Genomic DNA, 21,422 nt, shown 5'->3' on the forward strand with positions numbered 1-21,422 from the left:
ACGAATTGAGCAAGTGCTACTTCAAGCAAACCTATCAAATAAAGCCACTTTCCTATTTGTCGAAAAGCAATCATGAAAATTTAGGAAAGAATCTTTGCATTATTTCTCCAATACTCGTATGTTGATTTCCATTTGTTTAAAGAAAAAGGAAAACAAGAAACAAATAGCACATAGTCACTTTCCATCATAATATATAGAAAACTTAAAACCGTAAGCCATGCATATTCTATCAAGTAGTTTTTTTAGAAGAGGGTAATGATCCTGTGACAGAAGTATTATCTCGAAATAACTATATATATATATATTTTTTTAAGAATTTGATGAGAAGGCAATAATAGTTGACCCTATCAGTAGCAGCCGTTCCATGGAAAAAAAAATCTCTCTGGGAACAAGACAAGGAACACGCCGTTGGCTTTATGAGAGATAAGCAAGAAATGAATGGTTCCTAGCTATCCTCCTGGATCCCTCTCTGCCTGAAGACAAGCGGTTTGTGAAAGTGATATTTAAACCACTGTATAATTTCTTCTCTTGTGTAATCCATTTGCCTAATTGACATGTCAAAATTCCAAAGTAGTTGACATTTTGGAAAACATAGATTATATATCAAATTAATTCGCTTTTGGGTGGAGGGAAGGGTCAGGTGTTTTAGCTGTGAATGCATGTGCTCCACCATTAATTGCTACCAACCTTAATTAAAACGCTGCAGGTACGGACATTTCATTGAATGGAGTTAAGGTTTCCAGTTTTGAGTCCCAACAATCAAGAATGGATTTCGTTTTGTTTGCTTCATGAGTTTAAGTCGGAATTAGATTCTTATTTATCAAACTTTGATCGATACTTTTGAATACGTTTATAGTATTATATGTTTATTTTATAAGATTCCTTGGATAATTTGAATTGTACATGTGAACAGTGATAATAAACATGTCGGGAAATATTTGATAAAAGAAATGGATAAGAGCTAGAGCTCTCCAAAAGCCGACAGTAATTGCATTATAGTCATAGATGTGCTAATCCGCCATAGACAGCAGCCAGTAAAAGAGAGATTAAAATTTCAAAGCATTCTAAATGAGGGGAAGGGTGTTTTGTTAGACAGATATCATGAAACTTTTGCTGGCATTTTCAGTACAACGTAGCACTGTAAGTGCTCGTAAACTTCTTCTGGTTAAGAGCTAAGAACTCCAGTTGTCATCTTCTCGTGTACCTGGCTCTTAATTTCCATATATAGAAGGCAAGGGAGGATTTTTTGGATTTTTTTTAATTATTATAAAAAAAATCTGGGTCAATGGTCATTTTTGGAAAAGAAAATTATAAGTGGAACTTGCCATATAGGGACCAAGAAAATTAAAACATGTACTACAAAATTTAACAGTACAATAAGGGTTAATGTACGATACAGTTAATCATCCAAAAACCCTAATTTTTTGTCGATGTCCTTATAATCCTCCTCATTTTCCTAAATCCAACACTAATTTCCACCCACATCCCTGAACTTAAACTTGAGTCGATTTTGTGCTTTTCTGTGTCTTAATTCCCATTGGAATTCCATCAAAATTAAATAAATTTTTACAGTTATCATAGGTAGATATGAATCATGATCATGGCATGGGAGGCATGGCACCAGCAACACAGTCAACCAATGGCACCTCCGGGATGCACCACCACGGGATGATGATGATGATGCATATGACCTTCTTCTGGGGCAAGAACGCCGAGATCCTCTTCCCAGGCTGGCCCGGCTCGCGTGCCTGGATGTATGGATTAGCCTTGATATTGATCTTTGTACTTGCTTTCCTTGTTGAATGGCTCTCTCATTCTAATCACTTGATCAAGCGAGGATCGAGCAATGTCTCAGCTGGCCTTTTGCAAACGTTCTTGCATGCCATAAGGGTTGCTCTTGCTTATCTGGTGATGCTTGCTGTCATGTCTTTTAATGTTGGGGTGTTTCTTATGGCGGTTGCTGGCCATACCTTGGGGTTTTTGTTGTTTGGCAGTAGGATGTTCAAGAAAAATACAGAAGTGTTGTCTTATGAGAAAACCTCTGATCTTCCTCCTATGAGTTGCTGATGATCTATGCAATGTATCCTTCTGTCTTAAATTTCCAATTTCCAATACATTTTACTTTTATATATCTCTTCACCCTCTTGTTATATTTCACTTTAGAACTTGTGAGATTTATCAGTCAATTCCTTAATGATATGTGTTACGTTATAGCTTGGTTCTTATTTCTTTGTCTGTTTGTGTGGGTGGGTTTGTGTTTTTCATCTTTTGTTGTAATGAAAATTTCCCAAAATTCTAAGGGTCCTCTTGCTTTTTCCATAATGGAATTAATCAAAGTATCAGGAAAAAACAATTTTCCTGTTGTGATATTTTCTTTTCAAATTCAATTGTAATATCTGACTCATAAAGACGAACAGATGACCATAGGGATTGGATTCTGCATCTTTTTTTCTTTTCCTCGAGAAAAGGAATAATAGAATGGTTTTGGGAACATAATTAAATTTCCATGTTCCATGGCTTGCTATCTTGTTGATTTGGCAATGCCTTTAACATATCCCACCAGAATCCAAAACCCTAGTGTCCAAGGGATTAGACACTTGCATACCCTTTACAAACGTATGAATCCTAATTAAGCATGTAAATCGAACGATTCTTTTGCCTATTTTCTTCATAGGGATCAATCATCTTTCAGTTCTCCATTAGTCTCCAGGGTTTTCCAGCAAAATCTAGGGCTTTCCCTTGGGTTTCATCAGTGGACCTGTAAAGTTCTAGTGCAAGCATTGAACATTGACAGACATGAGAGAACCGCAATTAAATTTTACAATAACTAGCCATCGAGAGGTTTCAATGCAAATTAAGATTTTTGTCTCAGTATCTGCCACACAAACATTATTCATCCTTTGATATTTTGGACATGGGTGTTCAATGCTTAGCTCAATGCCAACAGCCTACTTCAACTAAAAACTTTCATTAGGCATTGGCCCTTAGGCTCCTTCCAGTGGATTTCATCAACTTCTTCTCAGCTTTTATTCTCCCCAACCACCAATTGGTCGAGAATTTAAGGTTTTCCAACGGTTCTACAACTATGCGCAGAAAGGTTTAAAGAGGACAGGGCATATAACCGCATGGGTTAATTAAGGTGAACTCACCCACTTAATCCTAAATATATATTGGGCCTGTTATTGATGTATAAACTACTACTTATCAACAGATAGAGCCCACAATTGACCAGAATGTCTTTCTCTTCCTCATAAAAAAACTAAAGAAGGTTTAAGCCCAATGAATCTATTATTAGCACTATATATTATTTATTATGCATAATTAGGGTAATGTCTTGAGAAGTTAGATATTTAGAGTCCAAATGTTGAAGTCTAATGGGTACATCATTAATAAAATGAATACATAGAATGACTTTCCTTTAGGTAAGACAAGGAATGGATTAAAAGTAAAAAAATGTGGCATAAACTCTATAATAAGTCTTGGTAGTATATTGTTTTATTAACTAAGCCCTCCATATTTAATTACATTCTAATTAATCCTTAAACTTCTATTTTGAGTCAAATTAACACTTCGACTAAATGAAAGTGTAGCCATCATTAGACCCAATAATAGTTGTTCTTTTTACCACCATGACATATAATTCGGTTAGTTAATATGGCCACATGATAGAACCAAAATTTAGAATTATCAATAATTGATTGACTGACGTATTTGATTCAAAATAGAAATCTAAATATTCATTTGAATGTAATAAAAAGTGAAAAACTTAGTTAAAAAAAAAAAAGAAGAGATAGTATTTGAGTTTTCTTTGATTTTAAGCAAAAAAAAAATTGAAATTTTATCGAAAAACTCTGAAAATGGTTCCATTAGAATTGTGATTATCATTACTCATATCAAAATGTGATAATATTACTATTTTCTATGTATACTTTCTTTTTTGGATTATAGATACTATTTAGAATAAAGATTACAAATTGATATGGGAGTTCTAAATAATTATCCAAAGCACTTGCACAATGACATGTGAATTTTTTTTTAAAAAATATTTATTAGTCTTGAGAACTATTATGTTAGTCCACTTCTTTTACTTAATTGACAAGAGACTCTCTATGACATAAAGACTTGGTATAAACAAAAAAAAATTATATAATTACAAAAGATAATTACTGCTCAAAATGCTATTGACCGTAATCTTAACAGCTAATCTCATATTAAAGGGTAGGGTAGACTGCAAATTTTTAAATTTTCAACTATGTATTAAAAGTAGTGGGTTGATGAGATCCAGCAATATTCATTATGCGCCCACGAGAGGCTAGACCTCTAGTGACTGTGAAACTTATGATAGTCATAGTGTTTAGTCATTGTTAAAGATAGGACAGATAGGGGCCCTCCTTGTGTAACTCATTTCAGCGCGTATTAAATGTTAACCAACAGAATCAGTCTACCCTAGCCTCCATGGTTAGGTAGCTATATTTGAAGGGAAAAAAACACCAATACAGCCAGTCGTATGAACTCATCATTAAAGCTTAATGTGCATTAAGGTAAAAATATATTTCAAATTTACCACAAAGAGACAAAGGAAATCGGAAAACTCACACGGCCTAATTTCAATTGACAAGTGAAGTGTTGACTAGCTTTTATCTTAGTTCAGGATGGTGACAAAGGGAGGACTGGACTCTCTTGGTCACAGGACCTGAGGTGGAAAAGAGCTAGCTAGGCACAAAAGTTTTCCGCCAAGCTGCCATCTACTTGCCGTTATGCCTGGTATATCTTTAGAACTTTTGATAGCTCATGTATATCTGCACATGGGATTTGCACTAGATGGCGTCTCGAGCGAGCAGCTCTCACTCCCATAATCTTCAGATTCAGCTTCATCCAGAATAAGATCAAAAGATGGGAACAACTTCCAGCCGTGTCTCTCCAGGGTCAGTTGCCCGTTTATTGACCGCCACCCATCAAATTCCACAATTAGAAGCAGTGGTCCCTATATTGTTTTTTGTCTGGTGCAAAACGGCTAAATCAAATCTAGAAATCCCAGCTTATATCCATCTTTTAACATGCCTCTGAAACCGCCTGGTATTACGGAGCCCTTCTTTTCCTTCTGAGATCTTGCTGTTTGTAATGTTCTTTGCCAATTGACAGAACGTCTCTGCCTGATCAGTTCGCTCGATTTATTGCTAAGTAGCATTAGATATTCATCACTGTTTTGATGGGTCGCAGTAGACGCATGTATTCGTAAGATTAAGATCGTGTCCATGGTATTAATTAATCGAAAACACAACTTAATAAGCATGGAATCATCCGGGACCCTTTGGCTGACAATACCACACTCAACTCCTGCTTAAGCATGAGCTACTTCATTTGCCTCTCTCCTGACATGACAAAAACTACAGCTATTTGAACTTGAAGCTAGCTCGGTATTGAATTTCAACTCTGAATCGAATATCAACAAAGAATACAGCCCAGGATACAAGTCAAGTATCAGGATTCCATAGTTTGTACAAGTTGCTATTACAGCAAATGTATGCGGACAACAACTTAATCCCATCGCCCAAACTTGCTGGGAATATTTGAAGCATAATAATCCGCAATTGCCCTACAAATTGCACGCCTTGAGCGATCAAAATACTTGAGTATGAATGCCAGATCGATCACTTCCATCATTGCAAAATTTAACAATGCACCTTATCCCTATGTTGCCATAAAGTGGCTTCATACGCATCACTAGGCAAAAAGAAAAAGCAACAGTTTCATCTTCCTCGTGTTACTTTACCAGATTCAAAGTAAGTAGATAAAATGGAGTAAGTTCATCGGAATGAAGATGGAATCACTTCAACATTTTCTTGGTACAATTTCACTTAATATTTAGAAAACATGTCCTGTATTGTACATGATAAGCATAAAAACAAAAGCATATTTAAAAAAAGAAGAGAAAAAAAAATGATATACGAAAGAATCGAACATGGTTTCTAGATCCATCTATGTAAGAGCAAATAATGTGGACAGAGTAGATTGATCACAGATTCTGACCCCACAAAAACAGAAGCAAACACATATTTCCACATGGAAGACTGAAAAATCAAGTTCCTCACCTCCCAACTTCTCCCATACGAGTCGTATGGAGGGCGTAGACGGTCAGCACTAGATATAAACGAAAAACACAGCAAAAGGATAAAAGGGTGCACAAGGATTCTGGGCGCTGGCAAATCAGAAAACTACCTTGTCTTACCTGGCAAGCGCCTAAAAAGGACCATCTTTTTCATCGAAGAAACTTCGAAGATGGAAACTTTCCAGGTGAAAGTGATATTCAAACTTACAGCGTTTATGGACCCAAATGGATTAATTAGTTTCTGCCTCTGGTCATACTCATACGTGCCTTTGATTTAAAGTTACAAGTGGTCCTATCCCTAGAGCTTCATTTACGTTCATGTTCAAAAGTAAAATAGGGTGTACACCAACTTGCATAAAACCATCTAGGAAAGGTAGAAAGGCTAAATTTACTTAATGTTTCACTGAATCTTCACATTTTCATGAGATCCCTGTAAAACCAACATAATGAAATTTTTCACTGATGCTAGAAAGTGATGAAAGGGCACAAAATAGAAGTGCATGCCATGATGTGGAAACGAAAGACTTTTCGATGAGATACCAAAGGAAGTTCATATTGCTGATAGCTGATTTTATTACAAGGACTTTACCAAAGACATCCTCAATAAGCTTACAAAGACTTGAGCCAGCCAGCCAGCCAGCCAGCTAGCCAGAGGAAACAAAGACTGTACGTAATAATTTTATTTGCCCATCTAACCTCATACCCTAATTAGAAAAGAAAAAAAATTGAAAAATACATATTTTTTAACCTTATAAGTAATATTACTTTGTCCTACGCTCTGTAGATTCCCTATATTTGACCACTCTGTCTTTTTTTTCTTTTCCTCTTTATTCTGCCTTGAACTTGTTTTGTTCCCTTCATTTAGCTTAAATGAAAAATTAGAAGTGAGAAGCAACCCCGTGTGCTTGAGAGGGTTCTTATTTTAATATGTCCATTCCTGAGGTAGACCCACGTCTTGATGGTTCAAAGCCGGCACCGTCCTGGACTGGCGTTTTTGCTGTGAATACATGCTATTCCTCCCACTCACAGAAGCATCTGCATGGAATCAGAAAAAGGTTTTAAATTGAAATGTGAAGACAAAAGGCTTAACGAAAATGTTGTTTTCTTGGATGGTCAGTTAGCTACCGTGTTCAAGAGGAAAACCACTGTCGAACCTTGATGGGACCCCTGTTTTCTCAAAGTGGAGCTTCAGGGCCTGAAGTACTCTTGCGGGAATCAGAACTGTGGCACATCCTGATCAAGACAGAATCCAGGTTTAAATATCTGGGAAGGGATATCTGTGTATACACTGACTAGCAAAATCCAAGTCCACCAGGGTAATAATACTATTAATTAAATTTACACTAAGTTTCCGGTGAAAGCAACAAGCAAATGGAGTAAACCAGGACGGGACCACGGGCGGGGAAGATTCCTGTTCGCATTGATCAAATCTTGGACACTAGCAAACGAGAAATATTTAGTTGATGAAAAGGAATCTCGGAACATGGGAATATAAACAAATTACCAGAATTCATAGTCAAAACTCGGAAACCCAACACAATAAAAATACAAACTTAATCGGCATATGGGATAGTTGATAGTCCACTGAACATTTAACCACCCCAACGAATCAAACCAAACTTTCGCCTAAATCCAAAAGCGACCCCTGGAACCTTTCAATTATTCTAAGAACCGAAAAAAAAATTATCACCAAAAAGGAACACTTTTGAACCTTGTTTCTTGCGTGACTCACAAGGAGTTCCTATTCCACGAGGCAAGAAAACACCAGTCCCACATGAACCATTTCTTGAACCGGATGCATTAAGGAAAACAGCCCTCATATCAGAACCGGCTTGTTGGTTGGTCTGTTGCTGCTGCTGCTGCTGCCGAGTATACCAGGGATTATTAGAGTTTGTGGCAGCTTTTTGGCCATTGTCACTGAAGACTCTCCCTTTGCTTTGATAATGCTTAACCCTTGGCTTTTGTTCCATTTGCTTCATAGCTTGCTCTTGTTTAAGCCTGTGAAACTGTAATTTATAAGAAGTTAAATTAGTGCAATTTCATTACTAGTAAATAAGTCTAGAAGAAAAAAACTAATGATATTCCTGCTTACTTGGATAGCTCTTAGTTGATCATCAATAAGGGTTCGCTTTGATTGAAATCTAGCATATGGGTTACTCCTGGATACTTGGATTGAGGTGGATGTGCTTATAAATCTCTCACCTTGGTTATATCTGGCTGTTTCTTCATTTATCTTCATCTTTTCAAAATTCCCACCCATAGGTGTCAATGGCGGAGATGGCTCCCTTGATGGCCCAGCAGGACTATCAAGGTTCGACCAAAGCTGTGACCAGAGCGTTGATTCTGGTGAACCAGCCAAACCCCAGGACTAAAAAAATCAAAAGATCAGTTTTTTTAAATAAAACTTTGAAGCCAAAATAGAATCTGTCATGACCAAGAAGAGGAAATACCTTTTCATGTTTATCTTCATCTTGAAGCATGTATTGAGCCATCTGGCGAGTCAACTCACCCATGTAATCGTCTTCCTCTTCACTGCTCTCTGTTGAGCTTGAACACAGCTCAGAGCCAATAGGTGAACTAAACTCAGACCCGGAATCAGTTGAGCCAAATACGTAATAAAAGGCGTTTTGGTTGATGGGTTTGTTGCTGCTACTGTTGCTGTTATCCAGTGAGAGACCATGAAGGTCTTGGGGAGTGAAAAACTGAGAAGGAAGCAATAACTCAGAGTTGTTTAGGTCAACAGCCATCATAAATGAATTACAAGTTTTGCACTGTGAAGTGGAACAGAAATCAGGTGAGGGGGTTGATGATTTGCTATTATGGATGTTGCTGGTTCGACAAGATACAATTATTACCTGGTCTCTCACGCATGTACTCAGAGAAAAAAATAAGGCTAGAAAAGAGAAAAGCAGGAAAGATATACAAAGAGAGAATCCTGTGGGACTTCTTAACTGATGTTCTAAGGAATGGAGTATGGAACAGGGCTTTTTTTTAAGACAAAGATAGATTAAAAAAACCAAGACAACTTAGACAAGTTCAGTAGAGGACATGGGCGCCAGGTCTAGGACTTCTTATAGTGTGTTTTTTGTGTTCTGTCTGTGCTATGTGGGCTCTAGTAGGTTGGACCGTACATTTGTCCAGCCATGCGATTGCAAACTCACCTGCCATTTGTTAGGGAGTTGCACTCTGGTAAATTAACAAATTTGAGGACTAGTCTAGTCAGGGATGTTCACATGGTTTATGCAAAACTAACTGAGTTGTTAAACAGGTACAAATTTGGGTTTATTTAGGGGGCCAAGGGGCTTGTTGTTTCCTCAAACGAAAGAAAGGTTAACGTGGTTGACTGATGATTACTCTTCTTCTGTCTTGACATTTAAAAGTATGAACGCAGTCATTTGTTCTATTGTTATCTACAACAAAGGCAAAGCATTGTTGAAAAGTTTGCCATTAAAAAAGACCAGATCAGTTGTGCTAACTGGACTTTCTTAAAAGAGGTGGTTTATTTTGTGGACTTCTTTTCGATCTTTGGTTAGCTGTTGAGCATTTTTTTGTTCTTTTTCCTTTTTTTTTTGTTTGGGTTAAGCTTTAGCTGTTAGTCAACAAAACCTGCTGGTTAATGGATTAGGTGAGAATGAATGGACTGCATTGGTTTTAGATTTTGGTTGGACAGGTTTGGCACTAAATTTTGGAGTTAGCTGGAATGGTAATTGAGAAATGATTGGAAAGAAATAGAAACTATAAGTTATTCTGGAAAACCCACTTTAGCTTCCGGATCTTGCTGATATGGATATGCTGTCAAAACCTCCCTGCACATTTCTTTTCCATAAAATGTTCTCGGAAAGGACAGAAAAGATCTCAAAGCAGGTGCTCAAGTTAAGTGATTCGGCCTAAACTATGCCAACTTCATCTTATTCAGCCCTAGAGTCTTCAGCTGGGCTCTTCTGCAAGTGTTGGGGGGCTTGCCCAGATTACAGACTCAAGACCAACAGTTGTAGTTTTCTTGGGCCAAAATCTAATGCCTAAACCCAAATTTCTCCCATAAATGGTTCATCATTTTTTCACCAGTAGGATGAGGGATTACAATAAAAGAGATCCAAATTCCTGCTTTAAGAAGATGACATTTGCTGCATTAGTATTGGTATGATAGCATGAATTTCACTATCATAGTCTAAGTTTATCATGTTGTTCAAAACAAATATCTTTTGCAATAAATATGGAATGAGCTGACTGTCGGTTGTGGGCCTTATTTTGGCAGTGCATGGGTCATGACTACTTTTGCTCTCTCTGCCTCTAGAAAGTCTACATCCGTTTATATAGTGTTTAGAGTTTAACCAGATAAATAAAAACGAATATTTTTTTCTTAGTACAGAGGCATGGTTTGTGCAAGTATGATTTAATTGACTCAGCCAAAGAAAATCCTTCAAGTTTCAGCTAAGGATTAGTGGGGTAGAGAGAGGACACGAGCTGAACAAATGGTCTTTCTTTCTAGAGTCAACCTGTCTCATCCCTAGACTCTCAGCATCCAGGATGAGGATATGGTGGGAGCGTGGAACTTATGGCTTTAAGCTGGGAGCATATATTCTCATCGACGTGAGATTCACATGATTCATTTCTGGAAGGGTGACAATCTCTCTTACTTCAATAAGAGTCTATTATCTTTAGAGACTCTGATATCAACTCCTCCATTTCAAATCAATCAAAGACTAATTCATGTGAGATATTAACTCATATAAAGTATTATTCGACTTCATGATTAACTCATGTAAAGTATTATCCATTTTGATATGCTTATGTCATTATTTTATCTCACAAAAAGAATTTTATAGGTTAAAAATTATATAAAATTTTAAATACTTTATATCATTTTAATACATAATTAATTGAATAAAAAAATACACAATTAATATGAGATTCATAACTATTTTCTAAAATTATTTTTTTTTTTTTTATTAATAATTTTTTTTAATGTGAGATTTATAATTCTATTCGTTCGATGCAAACTCATATAGCTCCTTTTTGAAAGGATGGCATCTTCCCCGTGTTGTGATGATGAGCCACAATTGCTTAAAGAAAAAATCTTCTCCAGGAGAACAATTTCACATGTTGTGACTTGTGATATTATTCTTCTTCTGTTCTTGATTACAAAACTGAAATGAGAATTACAAAAGCATATCAAAGTTTACCGGTTTTCTAATTCTCTGATGCAAAAGTTTCACATAGAGAATTTTCCCTGTATTATTATACTATTAGACTTAGAATAGTTGAATAGTTTAGTAGTACAATCCTGGCAGCAATCTCAAGTGACACAGCTTGGCAAGGCAATCCAACGATCCTCACTATATGCTTTGGCCTTCACAAAAAAGAAACGGCTGAAAAGAATAAAAAAAGGGCCTACCTACTAAAGTTAAGCAGAAGCATCTGAAAGCTTTCTCAAAACTGTTTGCCCAGAGTTCAAAGCCTTGTTCCTCTGATTAGATTTTTGTTTCTCTTTCTGGGTTCGAATTCTTAAGGGAAAAAGATGACAAAAGAAAGGAAAATTGGTGTAGCCGTGGATTTCTCCAAGGGAAGCAAATTAGCTCTCCAATGGGCAATTGACAATCTGCTCGACAAAGGTGATACCCTGTATCTCATCCATGTCAAGCCCCAACAGGGTGATGAGTCCCGCAACCTTCTTTGGTCAACCACCGGCTCACGTAAGTGACTGTACAGTTCAATTCAATTTTTGATCAAGTTTTATGCTATGATCATTTGCTTTCCACGATGTTTGATTGAATTATATTAAATTGTAGCTCTGATTCCTTTGGCGGAGTTTCGTGAGAAGGAGGTGATGCAGAAGTACGAGGTTAATCTTGATCCTGAGGTTCTGGACTTGGTTGATACTGCTTCCAGGCAGAAGCAGGTTTCCCCTGGCAGCTTTATGTGTATTTCTCCTTCTGTTCTTTGTCATTATTTCTGATCTTTGATCTGATCTTGCTCTCATATCCATTACAGGTGACTATTGTGGCAAAGATTTACTGGGGTGATGCCAGGGACAGAATCTGTGAAGCTGTTGGAGACTTGAAGCTTGACTGTTTAGTCATGGGTAGCAGAGGACTTGGCACCATCCAAAGGTAAATCTTTATGATCTTCCTGCTAATTAAAGGGTGGATTGTTTTGGTTCAAGATCATTCATAGATAAATAATCCCAGTGAGCTGTTTTTTATTCATGTTACATTGATTTTGATATTCTGATTTTTATTTGAAATAGGGTACTGATTGGGAGTGTGAGCAACTATGTGATGGTAAATGCTACTTGCCCTGTAACAATCGTCAAGGATCCCAGTGCTCATGGTTTTTGACAAGAAAGTCTGATTTAGTTTTCTGCAAAGTATTGTATCTTCGAAAATAATTGGTGATCTCATCTCTCTATGGGGATACATGGATATCTTGATTCTTAAGGTGTGCTGAGATCTTGAGAGTGCTTTCCGAAGCTGTTTCCATGATTAAACCTTGTATCTACATGGTTTATAGTTGCAATAAATAACAAACTTTTGCTTCCTATTATTTTATTTATTGGCCTAGTGAACAATCTACCTATTGAACTCTCTGTATGTTCCAAGTCTTTGTTACAGACAGCAATCCTCCATTACTAGAGAGAAATTATACATATTTCAACTACAGAAAGGTTAAAGAATATATCCAAGTATGCAACTTATTTGAATTCAAACTTCTTTCTATCAAAGAAACCCTGCAAATTAGCATGATGCATGACTTTACTGCCTATGAAGTTTGAACTCCGGGAATCAAATTAACCTGTTTAATTTTGGCAGCTTCAATTTTCTTTACCCAATATCATGAATGAAATATTCCCTCTGTGGGAGATCAATCATGGGAGATGGCATCCAGCTCTTTATTCTGAAGGAGCTTTTGTGGCTTCATAGCGAGCTCCAACGTAGTTTACATGTTTCTCCTCTGGAGGCCTGCATTCATTGACTGCATCGATATTTTGCATCTTTCCAACCCATTTGCATAAAATGGGAAACCTCTCTTAAGTGACCAACTCCAGGCCCACTACTTCTCCAACCACTTCAAACCAGAAAGCTATAACAAAGTGCAGCAATGTCCAAGTATCCAATGCTATCACCTCCAAAGAAGACCTTCCCGTGGAGCTCATTCTCAAGCATTTTCAGCTGCTGACAACATTCTTCCACCGCCTGCTCTCGGTCCTTCCCTTCAGCCAAGTTAGCCTTCCTAGCTGTTGGCTGGATCTGCAAACAAGAATCAAAACACATCAGAAACAATATAGAACTCCATGCGTATAAATCAAATTCAACCTACCTTTTCACCTATGAACTTAGCCCAGAAGCGTGCCATGGCTCTTTCATAAGGATCCTGAGGCAAAAGAGGGTTATTTTTCCAGGCCTCATCTATGCACTCAAGAATGACAGGTGACTCCACGGTTGGTTTTCCATTGTGCACAAGCACAGGGATTTTCTTATGGACAGGATTGAGTTCCAGAGCTTGAAAGGTCTTCTTCAATGTATTCGAAAGGAATCCCTTTCAGCTTAAGGGGTAGCTCAATTCTTCGATTATAAGCACTTGCCCACATGCCAAATAACTCCACTTCTTCACCCATCTCAGTTCTGCTCTATGGAGAAATGAGGAGCAAATTGTTACTTTGTCTATTTTCCTATGAACTTGTTGCATTTTCTTAAATGAAAGATTTCTTGGCCTACAAGGCTGTGAAATTCGTCATCTAGTGGGTTGTTGGCAGAGCCTTTTCCTCCTAATCCATGAAAGGACCACAAGATTGTCAACTTCCATGAATGATTGAACTTAATTTAACCCATAAATATCAAATTCTCAATGACTGCTTTAATAGTTTATTTATAGAGAATCCATTATATATAGTAAATTATAAAATATAAAGTTTATTTACTTCATAGTTTTAATTTTTTTTTTTACACGACACCTTATGATGTTTTATTTCCCAATTAATATCAGCATATAAAATTTGATAGAACATTGTTTAAGGATAAGGAGAACTAAAATTAGATTATAATGGCTGCTTGGTCCTAATTAATAATTAATTAGACATTGGGTCTATATAATAACCAGGTTGACAACTTGCAAATTTTTTCTAATGTTTTTATTTTATTCTAATGATTCCATAACATGATTTTAACCTAAACATAGTTTATGGCTGCATGCATTATGACTAAATCCATGCTTTATGACACATGAGCATGAAGTATCCAGCTTTCTTATAATGCTTATCATGAATTGTAAGTTAAATCTGATACTATAAGAAACTTAAAATTAGTCAAATTGACTTAAAAGAAATTTTAACTTTAGGCATAATTTGTTTTTGGTACAACTTTAGGGATAATTACATAAAAAATTTGCAATTTCAGTAGGAATTAGGGTCACAATTAAACCACATTAGAAAAAAAATAATTAAATGATTTTCTTTTAATCCATAAAATTCAATCTTTTTTTGGAATAAGAGAGTCAATACAAATGGAAGTAAAACACTTTATTTGATTAAAGTAAGTTATTTTTTAATATAGAAAATACAAAAAAAAAATCATGTTTTATTAAAAGATTTATGCATTCTTTCTCCGACGGTCGTCTTCTCATTCCCTTCCCTCTTCCAGTAATTTTATGGAATCTCACAAGCAGCAAAACCCAGCAAAGCAATCCTCTAAAAGCCCCAAATTTCCTTCTTTTGAGCCTTTTTAAGGCTTCCCTTTTGCCCACTGGAATCAGTTTGTGAGCTTTGTTGTTAAACTTGGGTTAAAAAAATTGCAAACTTTGACCTTTTTCTAAAGTTGCACTCCACGGTACTGTAAATTCATATAAACAGCCCACATGTTTACCAATGATCAAAGGCAGGGAGAAAGAACTGGAAAGTATGGAACTCCAAGGCTGCAATATCTGCAGGTAATCTTTAGAGACACACAGAGGATGTACAGCTTTCAACTAGAACGGCATGTTCAGAAGTGTGTCGTTTGTAAAATTTGCAGAGCTACAAAAATAATTGCGGATGTCAAGTGGGCCAGAAAAAACCCTTGTTATTTCTGTGATTATTGCTATTCCCTTCTTCCCTGGAATAATGAGTCTCTTCTATATGGCGAATTTTCTGTGTATGATAATGAGCATGATTAGATGTTGAATGTTTCAAAAAAAAAAACTATTGGGTATCTGTATTTACACACCAAGGTTTCTGGGTATAAAATTTCATGTTAAAGAGTATATGTGGGAGCAATTTATTAATACTTGTTTTTTCCCATTTCACTTTAGGAACTGGTGAGTCAGTTTCAGAACACAACTGATGAAGGTATGCTGCATTATTTATAATAACTTCTTTCCTGCATTGATTATGTTGCCGATATTCTTGCCCTTTGTTAAAGAATATGAATTTGGTTAACTATCTTAACTTTCCTTCTGGTCATCTCTGTGTAGTGCGGACTAATTCGTATTATCATAAGAGTTATTACAATATTTTTCAGACAGTGTTACATACTTGGGGAGTTTGGTTTAATTGCTTTTCTGAAATGAGTGGTAGCAAAATCAAATATTTTTGGTTTCTGTATGCTTGTTTAATAGATTATTTAGAATGTAATTGCATATAATGTCTGTAATCTTTGACATGGCAGGTTTAGCGTCTTGCACCTAGGTAATGTTGTATTAAAATTTGACACCTACTAATCCATTAGATCCTCTGTTTCACAATGCCTTAACTGATGGGGTACTTGTATTCACAGAAACAAAAGAGAAGATTGCTGCCAATTTGGCAAACTTTGCTTATGATCCATATAATTATTCATTCTTGCGCCAGGTTCAAAACCCAATGTTTTATGGAATAATTTGTCGTCAATGAGTAATGTCTTTCATGTACTTTTCTACCACACTAACATCTGACTTTTCAAACAGCTTAATGTTTTGGAACTCTACCTAGACTGCTTAACAGAACCAAATGAGAAGCTTGTGGAATTTGGAATTGGAGGTATCTGCAATTCTTGTGTAGGTAAGTCTGGGCTTTTAATTCTTAAATTATGGTTTTCTATCTTCTTATTGATGATAACCTTTGCATCATGGGTACATTTTTTTTCCTTTGCAGATCCAGCAAATGCTGCTATTCTCACTCAGTGTGATGGAATCCCTCTTGTCATTCAGTGTTTATCAAGCCCAGTCAGAAATACAGTGAGTGGAAAATGTCCTGTTCTTGGTTATCTCCTTTTTTTGCCCCTAATTGTTTTGAGTTCCTAGAGATAGAACTTGGGATGGTGCGTTGTACTAAATTCATTATAAAAACTCTCTCACTCCCTCCGTCTCAAAGTTTATATGTACGACAGAACTTGGGAGTTTAACTTATGGTGCACATCTAACTAGCATCTAGTTTTTACTTACTGGAATTGATTCAGCTCATGAAAAAAAATCTAGTTTTTACCTGCTGTGAATTAATGCAGGAATTTGATGTATTAAAGCTGCTTGTGTTTAACTATGCTACACGTATACACATCTGAGAAACCTAATAATTGATTGTCAGGTGAATTATGCTCTGGGGGCCCTTTATTATCTTTGTAACAAGTCTAACAGGGAGGAGATTCTAAAGCCTGAAGTGGTTGATGTCATTGAGAGGTATGCTGCAGCTCAAACTGTAAATGTAAGCTTCAGTAATCTGGCCAAGGCATTTCTGGACAAGCATGTCTCTAAGGACAAGTAAGGTATGAATCCCACTTTTCAGCTATGATGTTTAATGGTGTGGATTGATTTCTTCCTGAACAGAGTCTAATGAAAATCTGATTTTGAAGTGCATGGCAACTAGAGCTTTCTGGTCTGTCTCCCCTTTATACTTTTTCACTCGATTGAACTACTTTCCATCAGCACTGGATTAGATTAGGTTGTGGTTTTGCCACTTCTTGAAAAGCTTGAAGAATTTATCACCATTGTTATCATGTTCTCATTGACCTCTTGGAACTTAGGAATTTCAGAAATAATCTTGTGTTTAAGAAATGAATCAGCAACATTGTACCAAAGATGATGTTTTTTTTTTTTTAATTCAAATCTGTTATTGTAATAGTCAGGACCAATCAAAATGGCAGCCATAACCAAAATAATACTCTTAGTTATGAATTTATAATGAACCAGTTATCAGAGACCAAACATTAGTAATCTCTACGCAGGTCACAGCGGCAGAACTTACAGAAGACATATATTGGTGCAGTTATTCATCAGGAAAGACGCATACAGCATTCAGTTTAGCCAGAATGTATGCAAGTATCTGCAAGACCAGGCAAAGTTGGTATTCCACTATTCCGTGTAGCAATGGCGGGTGGCTGTTTAACAATGTAACTTTTTAGGTGGAATTACTGGGATCTTTATCGGCCTGTCATTGGGACATCAGAAGAGTTTGAAGTTTATGATTATTGTAGCTTCTTCCTAAGTGGCAACCATAAAACTAAACATCAGACCACAAAAAGCTTTTGCTCGAAGACCAGAACCAACCAAATATTCATTTTGAATTTTAGGAAATGAAACACGATTGACCTTGTATGCATCTGACAAACAAGGTGCCATTATTACAAGATTTTGTGAAATTTGACCTGAGGTGTACGTATCCTTCCATTTGATATGTTAAACTATTTTTTTTTTCTTGAAAGTTAAGTCTGATTCATTTCATAGTAGGATAAACCTTAAACTTACAAAAGGCAGGCAGTAAACTTAGAGGGATTGAGTTACAAACCATGGAGTGGTTAACAAAAATGCAACTATCAGAAACCCTGTGAAGCTATACAGAATTCACAAAACCTTACCCACAACCTCGAAATTTATACAACTTTGGTATTCCTCAACAAGTCAAATCCACATACAGAACCTAAAGCAATTCGCAAGACATCTCCACAACTAGAAAAGTAAGAATGACAAACATTGCCTGCAGGCCTGTTTCCTCTTCTTACCTCTGCACGTGCCCTATGAAGTAAGCAGAATCAAGATCTATAACTGTCCAGCACTTCCATTCATATAACAACAATAATCTGTATGCATTTTGACTCAGCCAAAGGAAGCAAGGAAGAGCATTTTACCATATCCACCCAAGTTCCCAGTAAACCAGGATCCTCAAGGATAAATGCACGGCAACTCATTTGATCTGTCAACGCCTAGTTTATTATTGACAATTTGGAGTTTTTCTGCATGAGTTAAGCTGTGGCGGGTTATTTCTTGATTATACACCATAATCATATAAACAAACTGGCTATAATGCACATGAAAACATATTAACATTTTCATCAGCATGTACTTGTGCATTTGACTTTGATTTAATAGCAAGTCTCTTTTTATTCAAAAAGTTAATTTCAGCCATACAAAAAATATTAAAAAAATGCAAAACATAAAAATCACAGGCAGTTATGCAGAGAGAGAGAGAGAGAGAGAGAGAGAGATTATCAAGGAAATAAAGGGTAAGAGAGAAAATCAAGGACCATCAGACCTGATTTTCTCTTACCTCTATGGTTTCCACTTTGACTAATCCTGCAAAACACTTTTCAATCTTGTTTTTACGTTCTTTTCTTTCCTCAAATGTTTATGTGCTTCCAACTTAAAATTGTTATTATATCTTATTTCTTACCATTCTTAAACCAGCATGGATATCATACACAAACGTTTATGCCTTGATCAATACTCATTCAACCCTTTGGTCACGGCATTGACGCAGACCTCTTGCATTCTTGCCATTTCCCATTTCTTCCACCTTCTCCTCAAGCCTGTGGGACAACCAGGACCAGTTGCACAAGTTCTTGTAAAAAAAACTTTCCTCTCTAGAAAAAGCAAAATGCAGGATTAAGATGTTACAATATGATGTCTCAGTCTAGACATTTTATGTGGTTTTATCTCTTATGTATCAGGCTGGAGTAGTCTTAGGCCCCTCGGTATCATGCCGTATTCATGACATTAGGGAATTCTTCATTCAGCCTACTTCCGGGGATTATTATCAGTTTTCCTCATATTTGTTTGAGATTATGTTTATGTTCTTAATCGGTTTGGAGACAGATATATCTTTTTCAAAGCGCAACTTGTATGTAGCAAGCATTACTGCTTATAGTGGTTTGATCTTAAATAGCATCCTTGGAGCAGCTTTGAGCCCACTTTTCATCAAACTACTGAGAATCCCTGACAAGAAGATACAATTTGCCACCGTTATCATGATGATCCTAGCGAACTCAGCGTCTCTTGTTGTGATTCGATTAGTAGCTGATTTGAAACTCGACACTTCAGATGTAGGAAGATTGGCAGTAACTTCTTCTTTGGTCAATGAAATGTCATGTGTTCTTGTAGCTTCTCTATATCACGCTGTGGGTTCATGGAAAAGTTTTTCTTTCTTATTTCTCACCTTTCTTGTAACCGGATTGCTTATTGGTTTGAACCAATACTTGGCCTTCTGGATTAACAAGTCGGACGGGGATAACAAATATGTGAACAATGCGGATGTTTCATTTATTTTTTTCCTGATTCTGATGTTATCATTTATTGTTGAAACATGTGGATATAGCAGCACGATTTCTTGTTTCTTAGTTGGTTTGATGTTTCCTAGAAAAGGAAAAACATGTAGGACACTTTTGTCCAAACTCAGTTATCTTGTTGACAACTTCTTACTTCCAATTTATTTCGGATACATTGGGTTTCAGTTTGACGTAAATTATTTGAACAGTATTGGCACCATCATTACGGTTGTTGTTATGATCCTGTTGAACTTTGGGGGCAAACTTGTTAGCACCTTTGCAGCTTGCCATTACTTAAAGGTCCCACTGAATGAAGGATTCATGTTTGCTTTGATACTCAGCTTGAAGGGCCATTTCGATCTTCAACTTATCAATGTAGAACCAAACTCCAGGGTAAGTTTTCCTTTACCTGATCATATGATTATATTCCTAAACTCTCAAAAGAAACAAAGTGTTGCCTTTTGGTAAGCTTATTCTCTGTTTTCTTCACTATTGCTGCAGTTATGGTGGAATCCATGTGTCCACAGTGTGCTGTTGTCCACTGTGGTGTTTGACACGGTTATTGGGGGGATCATAGTTGCTTTTACAGTAAAACGAGAAGAAAAATCCTTATCTCACAAACAAACCTCACTTGAATTGCATGATCCGGAGTCTGAACTCCGAATTCTGGCTTGCACCTATGGCTCAAGGCATTCTTCGGGATCACTAGGGCTAATTTCAGCTTTGGGTGGATCAAAAAGGGCAATAGTCACCCCTTACTTGATGCACCTGGTTGAACGCCCGGAGAAGCGTAAAACCAATCTGATGTACCATCAACTTGCTGAGGGTGATCAATACAGTGACGAAGATGACTATGGTGGAGATGATGCTGTGGACACCTTTACCTCTGAGACAAAAATTTTGATCAACATTGTTAAGGCTGTGTCATCTTTTGCATCCTTGTACGAGGATGTGTGTACTGGTGCTGAGGACAGGTGTGTATCTATTATATTCCTTCCATTTCACGAGCATCAACGCATTGATGGCAATATGGAGATTGACAAGGAAGGGATTAGAGCAACTAACCAGAGGGTTCTGCCCATGCTCCGTGCTCGGTAGGGATCCTTGTGGACAGAACAATAACTGGATTCCAGCGACCACATGGCTCCAACTCGGTGCAACATGTAGCAACTTTGTTCTTTGGAGGCCCCAATGATAGAGGCATTGGCATTTTCCAAGTGGATCAGCAGCCATCCACAAGTTAACTTGACACTCATCAGATTCCTCCCAGTAAGAGAACAGATTTCTGGAAGTCATAACCAGGACAACGAGTTCTTATTGACTGTGTCAACTAACAATTCCCAGACCGCGATAGACAATGCCTCTCTGGTAGAATTCTATAACAGGTAACCCTACATTAACAAAAACATTCAGCTCTCTAGTTCCTCCTCCGTGATTATTTGCTTACAAATTTTGACATTGAAACCTTCTTTTTCTTTTTTTTTCCCATGATCAGGTATATTGCTTCAGGTAAAGCCAATTACACAGAGAAGCATGTTAGCAATGGGGGAGAAACTGTGACAGCTTTAACAGAATTAAGAAAAGTGTACTCGTTAGTTAATTATAGTTGGAAAGGGTGGAAGAGGGAATTCATCAATAACAACTTTGAGTGACTGGGAGGAGTGTCCAGAGCTCGGGACAGTAGGGGATTTTTTGGCTTCTACAGATTTCAACACCAATGCTTCAATTCTAGTTATTCAAAAACATCAGCACACCACTGATGATAGCTTCAGAGGTGACCACTGAATGTAAATGTATTTCCAAGTTAGTCATGAAAGTTTTAGCTGTTCTCA

At 36.9% G+C, this 21,422-nt stretch overlaps 4 protein-coding genes and 2 pseudogenes across 7 annotated transcripts; 4 read left to right on the plus strand and 2 right to left on the minus strand.

The window, feature by feature from the left end:
• Positions 1–1,449: 1,449 nt before the first annotated feature.
• Positions 1,450–2,225, plus strand: LOC18590594 (copper transporter 6 pseudogene; annotated as a pseudogene).
• Positions 2,226–6,634: 4,409 nt separating this feature from the next.
• On the minus strand, positions 6,635–9,372 carry LOC18590595 (G patch domain protein). Its single transcript, XM_007016209.3, has 5 exons — positions 8,560–9,372; positions 8,202–8,477; positions 7,821–8,115; positions 7,235–7,342; positions 6,635–7,144 (listed from the first exon to the last, which is right to left on the minus strand). The coding sequence occupies exons 1-5, from the start codon at positions 8,857–8,859 to the stop codon at positions 7,032–7,034; spliced, it is 1,092 nt and encodes a 363-aa protein (XP_007016271.3). The 5' UTR covers positions 8,860–9,372; the 3' UTR covers positions 6,635–7,031.
• A 2,024-nt stretch (positions 9,373–11,396) lies between these two features.
• LOC18590596 (universal stress protein PHOS32-like) lies at positions 11,397–12,652 on the plus strand. Its single transcript, XM_007016212.3, has 4 exons — positions 11,397–11,802; positions 11,899–12,008; positions 12,101–12,219; positions 12,357–12,652. The coding sequence occupies exons 1-4, from the start codon at positions 11,628–11,630 to the stop codon at positions 12,445–12,447; spliced, it is 495 nt and encodes a 164-aa protein (XP_007016274.1). The 5' UTR covers positions 11,397–11,627; the 3' UTR covers positions 12,448–12,652.
• Positions 12,653–12,793: 141 nt separating this feature from the next.
• Positions 12,794–13,886, minus strand: LOC18590597 (glutathione S-transferase U7-like; annotated as a pseudogene). The gene is made up of 2 exons (XR_016028647.1): positions 13,427–13,886; positions 12,794–13,356 (listed from the first exon to the last, which is right to left on the minus strand). The product of XR_016028647.1 is annotated as a glutathione S-transferase U7-like (transcript).
• Positions 13,887–14,663: 777 nt separating this feature from the next.
• On the plus strand, positions 14,664–17,679 carry LOC18590598 (ARM repeat superfamily protein). 3 transcript variants are annotated; one of them, XM_007016215.3, is made up of 7 exons: positions 14,664–15,031; positions 15,392–15,428; positions 15,856–15,929; positions 16,025–16,118; positions 16,212–16,294; positions 16,641–16,818; positions 17,319–17,679. In XM_007016215.3, the coding sequence occupies exons 1-6, from the start codon at positions 14,960–14,962 to the stop codon at positions 16,815–16,817; spliced, it is 537 nt and encodes a 178-aa protein (XP_007016277.2). In that variant the 5' UTR covers positions 14,664–14,959; the 3' UTR covers position 16,818; positions 17,319–17,679. The 3 variants fall into 3 exon arrangements, with proteins under 3 accessions (XP_007016277.2, XP_088666509.1, XP_007016276.1); XM_088810383.1 differs by lacking the exon at positions 17,319–17,679 and adding an exon at positions 16,906–17,266; XM_007016214.3 differs by having other exon boundaries at positions 14,667–15,031; positions 17,278–17,679.
• Positions 17,680–18,541: 862 nt separating this feature from the next.
• On the plus strand, positions 18,542–21,417 carry LOC18590599 (cation/H(+) antiporter 2-like). The gene is given in 7 exon segments (XM_018126937.2): positions 18,542–18,890; positions 18,997–19,983; positions 20,092–20,665; positions 20,668–20,785; positions 20,787–20,975; positions 21,086–21,182; positions 21,184–21,417. Coding segments are annotated over 7 exon segments (2,313 nt in total). The 5' UTR covers positions 18,542–18,734; the 3' UTR covers positions 21,376–21,417.
• Positions 21,418–21,422: the final 5 nt, after the last annotated feature.

The sequence above is a fragment of the Theobroma cacao genome, chromosome 9, assembly GCF_053813885.1.
Source record: "Theobroma cacao isolate CCN51 chromosome 9, ASM5381388v1, whole genome shotgun sequence".
NCBI classification, from domain to species: Eukaryota; Viridiplantae; Streptophyta; class Magnoliopsida; order Malvales; family Malvaceae; genus Theobroma; species Theobroma cacao.